The 12519-nt window shown below is 38.4% G+C and overlaps 1 protein-coding gene across 1 annotated transcript; it reads left to right on the forward strand.

The window, feature by feature from the left end:
* The first annotated feature begins 6713 nt into the window (after positions 1 to 6713).
* Positions 6714 to 11466, forward strand: LOC134839133 (uncharacterized). The gene is made up of 2 exons (XM_063854576.1): positions 6714 to 7059; positions 10364 to 11466. Exons 1-2 carry the CDS (start codon positions 6962 to 6964, stop codon positions 11313 to 11315), a joined length of 1050 nt encoding a protein of 349 aa, XP_063710646.1. The 5' UTR covers positions 6714 to 6961; the 3' UTR covers positions 11316 to 11466.
* Positions 11467 to 12519: the final 1053 nt, after the last annotated feature.

Here is a 12519-nt window from a genome sequence, read left to right on the forward strand (position 1 = left end):
CCCCCTGCCCCACCTGAACCCACCCCCTCTCCCACCTGAACCCACCCCTCCCCCACCTGAATTCACACCCCACCCCCAACTGAACCCCCCACCCCACCTGAACCCACCACCCCCATAACACCCCCCACCTGAACACCCCCTGCCCCACCTGAACCCACAAACCCCTCCCCCCCGAACACCTGAACCCCCCCTCCCCCAGCCCACCTGAACCCACCCCCTCCTCCACTGAACCCCTCCCCTCCTCTACTGAACCCCTCCCCTCCACCTGACCCCCCCCCCCACATGAACCCCCCCCCCACCTGAACACCCCCTGCCCCACCTGAACCCATCAACCACTGAACCCCCCCCCCACCTGAATCCCCCCCCCCCACCTGAACACCCCCTGCCTCACCTGAACCCACCCCCACTTGAATCCCCACTCCCTAACTGTTTTCCAGACTTTTTCAACCACGGTAAATAAGCCGACTCATTTGCGCTAAACACAAAGCCTTGTTCCATGCAAGGAAATTGTATGACAAGCGTTTTTTTTTTTCATGAAAAAGATCAATTTTTTCATTATTTTTTTTTGTATTTTGTCGTATTCAAGACGGTTTTGTATATGATTAGCAAGTGTGTTGTTTTAGATAAATGCACATTAAAAACAAATACATGCTGAATTCTTTCGCTACTTAAAACTGTTTATTAAAATTCTACTATGGACTTTTATAGACTTACGTTCAGATTTTGCCGACTTTTTGATCAGACTTATGTTCAGAAAATTGTCACATACTCCGAGCAGAAAAACGCGAAGAAAACTAATGAAAATTGCGGCCAAAAACTTGAAATCAGATTTCGACAAAATTAAGTGGAGAAAAGCAGCTCCGGGAACTATTGTTTTATCATTCATCACTGAAAATTGTTTTGAAGTACAGTGCTGATTTAAATTATCGGGACAAAACGAACAAAACTTGAGTTTTCAAACGCGTTTTTCTCAAACTGGGTTAAGATTAGACAAAAAGTAAACAGAAAAAAAATTGCTTAGAATTTTATCAGAATTTGTATGGTGCAATTTTTTCTCCGAAATTCTCAACCAAAATTTTACCCCAAAAATGGGTCATTTTGGCTTTTTTCAATTAATCTAGAATTACGCTGAAACTATTTTGTTAATTGATAAAAAATTATAACACAAGAAGCCTCTTACGCAGTTCCACAAAGTTTATGAAGGGTTAATTCTCTGAAAACCAGTATAAGAGAAAGAATTTTCACTTGATAGTCAATAAATGGGATTTTTACTACATAAAACCCAGAATCTCTGTTTAAAAATAAATTTTAAGAAATTTGCGCAAATTTTTGGAGATTTAACTCTTCATAAACTTTGTTGAACTGCGTAAGAGGCTTCTTGTGTTATAATTTTCTTATCAATTAACAAAGTAGTTTCAGCGTAATTCTAGATTAATTGAAAAAAGCCAAAATGACCCATTTTTGGGGTAAAATTTTGGTTGAGAATTTCGGAGAAAAAATTGCACCATATAAATTCTGATGAAATTCTAAGCAATTTTTGTTCTGTTTACTTTTTGTCTAATCTTAACCCAATTTGAGAAAAAACGCGTTTGAAAATTCAAGTTACGTTAGTTTTGTCCGGATAATTTAAATCAGCACTGTAGTAGAAGAATCATTCAACCATAACAGAAAAATTTGAACTGAACTTCAAATTCACAGCTGCCATAATTTACTCAACGGAGCAATGGCTGAAATTCTTTTTCACCAAAAAACGCCCTGCACTGGAACTCCATGAATAAAAACTGATTGAATTTGAGTTTAAATTTCGGTCTCTTTAAAAGTCAAAATTAATCGATTATAATCAAATAAAATAGATTATATTGCTATTAATTAGTAAAACATCAAAATCCATTGCAAATTTATTATACTCAATTGATATAAAAAAGTATCAAAAACATCAAAGTTAGGTAGAAAAAATAAATTTGAACAACAAGTAACGAATGTAACCAAATTTAGTTTAAAACGTAGAAAAGACTTGTTTAAGCATCGTTCAAGCCGTGAAAATTTAATTTTACTCAAGATAGATTTTGGAGTTTTTTTGCGCAATTTTGGGAATCGTGACGTGTTTTATTATCACTCTCAAATATACCTAAGATTTTTTTTTGTTCAGATCTTTTTATCACGACATCAATTTGAAAAAAAAAATGTTTTTTTTTCGAGACTGTGGTCGTCAACTTCTTTGCTAATTGCTCAGTAACTGGCTATCCTTGTTTCTGTATGGAATGGTTTGCATGCATTTTGCTTCTTTGGAGGACAAAGAAAACTAGCGATTGCATTCCCGGTCCGTAAAACAACAGGCTTCCGTCGTTTTTTTTGTTACAAATTGTCTATTGTGCTGACGGGGGAGGTAAAACCCAATTGCTGCTTAAGAAATTGAAGGCGGAAGTATCTGTCTGTATGACGTCTAGTTTCGGGTCCGCTCCAAGGGTGACCTTCCGCTCGTCATCCCAGTTGGTGCAATCAGGAGTACGCATTCTGAGTCTTCTTCTCCGTTATTACAGTAGGGGCAGCTTGGGTCATCCACTTGTCCGTGTCTATATTTCGTTGCTTGAAGGAAAGGAAGGGAGCCCTATTTACCAATTTAACCTCAGTTTGTGCAGGATGACTTCTTCTGCCCTACTTCTACATTCTGTCGGCATGGGCTGCCCTGCGGTTGCTCTGCGGTGGTAGTGATGTACCGGGACCTAGTGTAAAGAGTCTTTTATGCGACAGTCATCCCTTTTCCTTTTTAGGGCCTCTCTCGGGTCTCTGTCTTCTTCTGTGGTAGCTGGGCGTCTTCGTGCATCTACTTGGGACTTGGTCCTGGTTGGCTCAGTGCATGGATATGATAGTCTTTCTGAAACTGATTTCATCTGATTAGCAGTTTAGCCTTCTATCAGAGTCTTCAATTTCTTGTTTGATCGTCGTGGGCGCTATCTCGTGATCATCGTAAGCCCTTGTTTGTGCTGCTGCCGAGGCTTTTGGCGCTTCTGTGATGCAGCGCGCTACCATATTGTTGCAGTTTTCTGAGTGCGTTATGTGTGAGTCCGCATGGTAAGACACCCCACTAGGAAGTCACCACACACTTCTGCTGCATACCATCCGCTGGGTTTGCCATAGGCTCTAGACTCGTCGGAGGTCGGAGGCGCTCATTCCCCGTCCTCTGCCGACTAGCGCCTGAAGTATCTGGTTTCGCTTACAGAGCTTCTTCTAGGCTTTCTGGGCGTGGTTGCCAAACCTCAGCTGTGAATCGATGTGCACACCCAGTAAGGTCATTCTCTTGTAGCCGATGTTCCTTTCTAGCAGAGTTAACGGCGGTTGGGTTTTGCCAGCTGTTTCATGAGGATCGAGAGAGACTACTCCAGCTCTGGCTTCTCAGCTGAGATCCTCCCATGGTGTGTTTTGCTGCCCAGCGAAAGACCTCTAGCTTGCTCTCCTGCTCTCTACAACTGTGTCTTTCAGCTTCTTGTGAACTTCGTCGTACCGTTCTCGAAACCACTGATTGCATCTGTTCTGCTTTGCTTGTTTCTCCGCTTCGTTACAGGTCCGTTTCGCCAAATCGCAGTCGTCACTCCACCAGGTTTTCAGGTTCTTCCTCATGGTGGTTGGTATGGCCCTCTTGAATGCCTTGGAGATGGCTTCCATCAGTTTATTGTGCTCCTTCTCGATCGACTCGAACTCTTCTGGTTGGAGGGCTAACTCCTTCGAAATCTCCGTCAGCCAAGCTTCCCAGTTGGCTTTGCGAATGTTGAGTTTTTTTCTAATGCGGTTCGTCTTTGGTCTTGTTGTTGGTGGTGGTGCAGACAATGGTGACGTCTGCCACTCAAACGGGTAGTCTCTGCGCAGACACAACTGTGACGTCCTGAGCTGTTCCGTTGCCTCTGCTGTCGAATCTGGTCGGGAGCCCAGAACTCAGAGTCGTCATACTGGTGTTGTCCATGGACTCCTGTAGTTTGCTGCCTGTCTCGTCCATGTCGCGTTAATTTCGCTGCAGATCACTGTGCTCATGTTGTGCAGCTGGGCGTTCCGTGTGTCTTTTATTCCTCTCGCTGATGGGCGGTAGATATTCACGCATCTAGCCATGCGTCTCTGGTCAGGACGCTGACTCCGATGCTCTCCAGTACCGCTGTCACTGGAAGGTTCAGCTTGTCGATGGGCTTCGTGTTGATGTCGGGTCTAACCAGCGTCGCAATGCCACCTTGAGTTTGTCCTCGTGCCATTAAACGCTGAATTATCTTGTCTCTCCTGTACAGTGTCCAGTCCGTCGGCACAATGACCTGCTTGGTGAATTTTGTTTCTTGCAGAGTAACAATGTAGGCTTCCGTGTCTTCCATGGTCTTGTTGAGGATGGTAGTTTTCCCCTCCAGCCGTCTATGTTACGCAGCAAAATCTTCAGTGTCTTCTTGTGCTTCGGCGGTACATGCCGCTGTCTCTTCTTGGGTGTAACCTTCGCCCTCAGAGAAACGCAGCCGCAGTGCCAGCGGTAATTTTTGTGGCTGAGTATGCCTTCGACTGATATGTGAGACATCGTCTATGTTATCACTTTCTGCAGTCTACTCACCCGAGTGCTTACTCGTGCGACTGTTTTCTCCCATAAGGCGCGTGGTCTTTTCGGTCCGGGGTGTGGGTGGATTTCGCTCTAGATGCGCGGCGATCCCAGGACGTCTTAAAAAAAATCCGCCGTCTCGGTCTTTAGGAAGTGTCTTGTCGGTAGAGAATTGGCGAGGCTGTTGCCTCGGTGTCCATCGCCACGTACAGGCTCTCCTCATTACGGACTAAAACAACAAGTCGGGGTACCTGTGTGAAAGAGTTAACCATTTCAAGAAGAAAATAACTGGGTCCCTAATGTGATAAGAGTGCCTCAAAAATGCGTGGAAAATTAAAGTGCCTCGTGGAATTAAAGCGCCTCGTGGAAAATTTTTAAAACGTGGAAAAATTTGCCTTGTGGAAAAATTTTAAAACGACCGACTGGCGCATATTGATTCGAATAATTGCTGTAATTTATTAAAATATACGTTATTTTGGACCCCTCTCAAACTGGATTCTAAAATATTTTTGGTTAATTTTTGGCATATGTTTTGGTATTGTGGTTGTTATAGAATTCAGATTTTTCTAGAGCTGGTTGCGTGTGCCCTGCAACAAATAAACCGCTTCGGGATAAATTTTCAAAAAACCGCCCAAGATTTGAGCAGTTTGAGCGTTTCTTACTAAGTTTTGAACAATTTTGAACGGTTCGATCGTTTCTTGCGAGAACTTGAGCGGTTGTTGATTGTTTGAGCCCAATCTTCAAAACATGGCGATCGCGATTTACCTCACTTGTGTCGCTATGGTCCCGCCTCAAGTCGCGTACCTTAGCTAGGGTATTCCTCACTTTCCTTGAAAGTCGGAATAATAAAGCAGTTAATTTAAATGCGTGTGCTGCGATTTAAATGCGACAAAAAATTTATTTGTGATATATTTATATGCGATAAAAAAATTCAGTTAGTCTGATTTCAAAGTATGCTGATATTTCTGTATACTCAATTTCTTAGCCCGAAACCACTCTTTTAAATTGTTAAAGTTCGAAGTAAAGCAAAGCTCAGCGACTTATTGTTCCGACTTTCGGAGAAAACGGAATAGTTATGCTTGGTTGGTTTGTTTTATTCAGTCAATTTTTGGCATTCGAAACAATAGTTTTGAACGAAAAAAACTTTTATGCCCCAATGAAGATATTGACTCCCTGAATATAATTTTAAAACAAATGCTTTACCTGCGATCAATTTAGTAGAAAGTTTTGTCAGTTTGAAAACTGCCAATTTAGTCAAGCTCTAAACTAATTTATAGTTTTTATCCCTAATCTTGAAAACGTAACGCAAAATATTCATGCGTGGCAAAATATCCCTCAGAACAAAATAGTTTCGAACTGAGTTGAGGCTATCTAATTTTTCATATTAATTTCATACGACTCAAATTTGTACACTTGATTTTCGAGATTGTCCAACATATAATGTGCTTCAATATTTTCTTTTCCCAAAAACTATTTGATATGGGTTAAGTGGCAGTCGTAATACTCAAGGTTTTGCCCTGATATCCGAGCAACCTTGTTAGCCATTGAAATTCGAAAATCATAGTGTTCAATGGCCTCTAAGGTATGGCTGATAAACCTTAAAGGCTATTGAACATTATGATCTTCGAATTTCAATGGCTAACAAGACTGTTCGTATACAGGGCAAAGCCCTGAATGTTCCGACTGCCCTTTAATCCATATCGAATAGTTTTTCAGAGACGAAAATATTAAAAAACAAGATCAAAATCTAATTGTAAAAGTTTGAGTCGAACGAAGTTAATACGATCAATTAGCTACCCTCAATTCAATTTGGAACGATTTTGTTGTGCGGGATAATTCGACATGCAAAAATATTTCAGCCTTATGAATAAAATTGGCGCCAAACTCCCATAACCTTGCAAAAAAAATTGGAGGTAAAATAACCTTTTAAATTTGATTTCAGGGAGTCAATATCATCAATGGGGTATAAAATTTGCCGAAAATGACTGAATAAAAAACCAAGCCAAACATAAATATTCAGCTTTCTCCGAAAGTCGGAACAAAAACTCGTTCAACTATGATTGACTTCTATTGCTGTAACGTAATGATACTTAACAATTGTAAATATTCAAATATCAATGTATTTGTTAGCAAATTTTGACAGTTTGTCCTGAAAAGTTCGTTACCAATTGAAAGTCGGAACAACAAGTCGTTGAACTATGATTCACTTCTATTGCTGTAAGGAAACGATACTTAACAATTGTAATTATTCAAATTTCAAGGTATTCGTTAGCAAGTTTTGACAGTTTGTCCCGAAAATTTAGTTACCAATTGAAATTTGCAAAAGCGGATACCAAACTTTTTCTTTCATATAGTTTCAAAAAGCGAAAACTGAAATAAAACAACTCTGCGCCTAAAATGGGAGAGCTTTCAAACATCCCCGATGATGAGTCATCTCATTTGGAGAAGCTGAGAGATGCTCTTTTGGACGCTCCAGTTGATCTGGCTCTGTTCAGGTGAGCAAATTGATCGTTGCGGAACAATTTTGGGTTCTTGTTTGTAATAAACTCATGGCCTGACGCAGTAATTGCGCATATATCTCCCCGAAGTCGAGGTCTTCGCCATTCGCCATGAACATTCGGCAAGACTAAGATATTACCACCGATTTGGTCACGCTCAGATTTTATATTTTCCGAACGCGCTAACTTTCTCGGCCAAAAATAAAAGAAAGGCCAACGCAAAGACCAAAAAGCGCAACAAGTGCGACCAAAACTGAAATTTTGGATATCGAACGCTAACTGTTAAAAGATTTTTCACATGGGCTGAACATTTTTCTTTTGCCACCCAAGTAAATTTTGACAGTTTTTGAGGTGTGCTTTGAGGTGTGCACACCACAGTTCATTTTAAGCACACCTCAAAAAAAAAATTTAACCAAACTCGAAACCGAAAAGCTAGGAAATTTCGTAAAATCACCCGGGGACCGGAAGGTGAGTATTCAAGTAATTGCGTCTGAAAATCGAAAATTAAGAAATTCAAACTAAGGAAAAACTTTATCTTTTCGCAAACCGTTTCAGTCTATGAAATAACTTGAAATAATTCAACGTTTCATAGCTTTAACAGCTTGCTTATAAAAAATTAAAAAATTTGCGAACCAATTCAGTCTATTAAATAACTTGAAATTAGTTAAAGTTTCATAGCTTGATGAAAAGCTTGCATAGAAAAACTCAACCTCTTCGCGAACGATTCAGTCTTTGAAATAACTTTCATAGCTTTAAAAGTTTCATAGCGTTAAAAGCTTGCTTAGAAAAACTTCAACTTTTTGCGAACTGATTTGGTCTACAGAATAACTTGAAAATTTTTAACGTTTCTTAGCTTTGAACCTTGCTTGGGAAAACATAAACTTTTTGCGAACCGATTCGGTCTATGAAACACTTGAAATAATTCAATGTTTCATAGCTTTAAAAGCTTGCTCAGAAAAACAACCTTTTCGCCAATGATTCAGTCTATGAAATAACTTGAAAGAATTCTATGAAATAATGAAATAACTTAAAAGTTTCATTAGCTTGATTGGCTTGTTTAGAAAATTTTTGAGCTCTTCGCGTACTGAATCGTTTTATGAAATGACTTGAAATATTTCAAAGTTGCATATCTCTATTAGCTTGCCTTGAAAAATCTATTTTTTTCGCAAACTGAGTCAGTGTATGAAATTACTCGGATTTTTTTTATCGGAAAGTTCTGTAGTTTTCAAAATTTCGAACAGCTTCAAAATTTCAAATAGCTTGCTTAATTAAGTTTTTTGTGAACTGATTTGGTTCATTAATTATTTTGAATTATATCAAAATTTCATAGCTGGTTTAGTTCGCTTAGAAAAGTTTAATTTTTCACACACTGATTCGGTTTTTGACATAATTTGAATTATTTTTAAAGTTTCTAATTTCTAGCTTAAAAAGCTTGCTTAGAAAAACTTAAATTTTTCGCGTACGGATTCTTTTTATGTAGTGACTTGAAATATTTCAAATTGGCATATCTCCATTAGAATTAAAGTTATAAACTTTTCGCAAACCGAGCCAGTCTATGAATTTACTCGGAAATTTTTTAAAGTTTTGTAATTTTCAAAATTCCGAATAGCTTGCTTAAGTAAGTTTTTCGAGAACCGATTTGTTTCATTAAATATCTTGAATTATGTCAAAGTTTCATAGCTCCATTAGCTCGCTCAAAATAATAATTTTAAAACTAAGAAAAAACTGGAAACCACTTCAAAGGCTTCACCAGAAGAGCAGTTTGCGATCCGGTTCAAATTTTGAAAAAAAAAGTGAATTATTTTAAGTTTCATAGCTTAAACAGCTTCTTTGAAAATTTTTAATTTTTTTGAGAATTTTTTTTAGTCTTTAGAAAATAACAAGAAGTAAATCAAAGTCTCATAGTTTAATAGTTCGCTTCGAAAAACTCATAATTGTTGTGAACCAAATCAGTGTATGTAATAACTCAGAAATGTTTAAAAAATTCATGTTTTAAATAGGTTGAACTTTTTACGAGCCAGTTCGCTCTGTGAAGTGACTTTAAATGTTTCAGTTCATAGCTTGAGTAGCTTACTAAGAAAACTTAACTTTTGTCAAGCTTGCCTAGAAGAAATTAACTTTGGCTTAATGGTTCGCTCTATGAAAAAACATGAAATAATTCAATGACTTATAGCTTGAATAGTTTTCATATGAAAACCTTGAATTGCGTCATCCGATTTGCTTCATGAAACATTTTGAAATATTTCAAAGTTTCATAGCTTCAATAGCTTGCTTAGAAAAACTTCATTTTTTTGGGAACCGATTCGTTCTATGAAATCTAAAATTTTTCAAACCGATTTAAGATATAGCCTAACCTGAAGTTGTTTAAAGTTTTTTGTTGCTCTGATAGCTTAATCAGAACAACAACTAATTTTTTGCGAGCCAATTGATTATTGGAGGCGGGCTTGGTAGTTTAATTTTAAAAACCGGTTAAAGCAATATGCAATTCCTGAGCATGGAGATAGTGAATAGTCACATGTTGACCATAGGAATTGCATATTGCAATAAATTTTGTTTTAAATTAAAGTGTATCTCAACTTCACGCTTTTATTTTTTTCAAATAAAGGAAGCTTGAGTTGCTAATTTTTTGATTTTCAGACGCAATTGCCTGTATACTAACCTTCTGGTCAGAAAGCTAGCGAATAGCCACACCTGACTTGAATCAAACGCTGACCGCCGTATAGTTTAACTGATTCATGAGTTTTTGATTTATTGCTAGATTTTTTTCGGCGTATTGCATCTCATTTCTTTGTTCATTTTTTGTGGTATCCTTTTCCCCAGTTTTGCGATAAAAAAATCATATAGTCTGATTTTGATGTCTGCTGATTGTCCTGTATACTCAATATCCTGGCCCGAAACCCATCTGTAATAGTCAGAAAGATTGGGCAAAAACAAAACGTAATTGTATGAAAATAGATTGATGCTTAGGTATGTTATTTTTGCAAAAAACTATTTTGTGCTTCTAATTACGCGGATTCCGTGCGCAAATTTCATACATGGATTCTTAAAAACATGGTGCGGAATCCGTGAACATAATTCTGCAATGGCAACTTGCTTTCTTAATACTTCATGTGACGGAATTCGCAACAAGCATTTTTTTGTTGTTCAAAATATTATCTTAGCAAGTACCTGCTCAAAGCTGTCGAAGAGTGAGTTGATGCGGTTTTAATTTTTGGTGTTCATTTTTTGGCTGATTTCATTGCAAGCGAACATCCTTCAATCGTTTGTTTTGTTCTCACTAATACAACTTGGTAATTAACAGTGGTTCCTTGAGACGACTTTTCAACGAAGTGAACGTCACTGGCCAGGACGATGCGACTAGAACGTTCCTGGAGGTTCGGGATTCCACTCGCCAGCAATCGATTGTCTATTCAAAGGAGATTCTGCCGAAGACAGAGGAAGCGATTAAGATGATATCTTCCTACATGGATTCGTACTCGGATTTGGATTTCGACGAGTGGGCAGAGTGTCTAAACGATACTCTCGAGGAGCTGAAAGAAGCGAAGGACGTCTGCGAAGTTTTGCGACATATGCACAACGAAATCATTATCGGGATGAAGAAAAACGAAGACAAAGCCGTGGTTGGAATTGAAAAACTGGAAGAAATGAAAAATCAATATGCCAGACAAAGACAAGATCTCATAAAGGAAGCGAGAGAATCGAAAGAGAAAGCACAGTCGACTCGATTCTGGGGAGCAGTTTTTGGGGGAGTGACGTTGGGAATATCAGCTGCAATTTGCGAGGGGGTGGCTAGCGGTCACGACCTTGAGTCAGACAGAAAGACAGCGGAAGCAGTTGCAAAATTGCAAAATGCCGAAATTGCTAGTAAAGCAGTCATGTTGACGAGTACTGAGCTGATCCCCGCAATCGGGAACTTCATCAAGAGTCTGGAAGTGTGCGTGAGCTTTATCAACTTGTCTAAAACGAAGGTAGAGAAAATGATCAGCGCCGGAAACCACGGGGCGAAACAGAAGTACTACAAGATGATGAAAAACAGGGCCAAAGAAATCAGCGAGCTGTGTGAAATGTTCGTGAGTGTGACGGATCGCATGCGGAATAATTTGGCTGCCATTCCAGAGAACCCAGATGACAAAAACTACGTGGATCAGTGGCTGGAAAGACAGCTCGAGGAGTTTGCACAGAAAGAGGAGCGAGATAGATCTAGATTTGTGAAGTACTTTAGGTCGCAAACCAAGGCTGTGAAAAACAACTGAGACTCAAGAAACTTCTCTGGTTAATAGTAGTTTCACTGAATCATTTAATTTAGTCGTATAAAATGAACACTCTTAAACTGAAAATTTTTGAACAAGTATTCACCATCAAACTTCTTTGAACGAATTCTTGCAACAACTGCAACAAATCATACCTACTGACTATATATTTTACGTAGTAAATACATTTTGATAGCTTCAGTTCTCCATAACGTACGCAGGATGCTCTTGACAAGCTTCTTTTAAGCAACCTTTTGGCTTTTTTGAGTTTTCTATACCATCTAAGCCCTGAGCTCAAATTTAAAAAGATAGTTTACTTGCAATCAATTTTTGCAGTTTTTTGGGTGTTTACAAAAGGTTTGCCAATTTGGGACAATAGGGAAGGGATTACCGAACCCCCCGTAAGACATTCGTCCTAGGAATTGAGGCATGCTATTTTGTCTATTTGATACCGTGCTGTATGCTACATATATCGCTTTATATTTTACATAGCCTGTGGGGTATGGCTTTCAGTTTTTTGAAAGTTTTATCATTTTTTTTAAAGCAACCTAAGAATACAATTGGAATATTCAGGGCCTCGCCTTGATACGAGCAGTCTGATTTTTTGCAAGATCTACCAGAGCAACAATTTTATTTAATGTACTAGCAGATTGTAAGACTTATTGTTACGACCATTGAAAATAAGGAGGAACTTTGGATTCGAGTGTGTTTAGTTTTTTTCCCGCAAACTCGGGTGCCACAAAACAAATATTTATTGGAATGGTTCGAGTGATATTTCATATTCAAGCCTTTTGAAACGTGATTTGAACGACATTAAAAAATTTCGAAATTTTTTTTAGTGTCAGAAAAACCGGTTTGAAATTTTTGGCCTAATTTCGAACTAATATGGTGTGCATGCGTAGGCTTTCGGTAGCTTATTTAAGCTTACTTTAAGCCGTGAAAACTTAGTTACACTAAAATAAAAGAAGTTTTAGGAGTTTTATAGCGCCATTTTGTATATAAAGGTTAAAAGTTCCAAAAGTTTCTAAATTTAATTTTTTTCATTTTTCAAATTTTCCTTACAATGTTTGTTCGTTTTTCTAGTTATTTTCTTCAAAAATTTTTTTTCGAATGGCCTTTTTTTAATATGACTGTCAATTACGCCTACGTTAATTTTATTTGTTCAGATCTTTTTTTACATCAAATTTGAAAACAAAACGACCTCGTT

This window comes from Symsagittifera roscoffensis, chromosome 2, assembly GCF_963678635.1.
Source record: "Symsagittifera roscoffensis chromosome 2, txSymRosc1.1, whole genome shotgun sequence".
In the NCBI taxonomy this organism is placed as follows: domain Eukaryota; kingdom Metazoa; phylum Xenacoelomorpha; order Acoela; family Convolutidae; genus Symsagittifera; species Symsagittifera roscoffensis.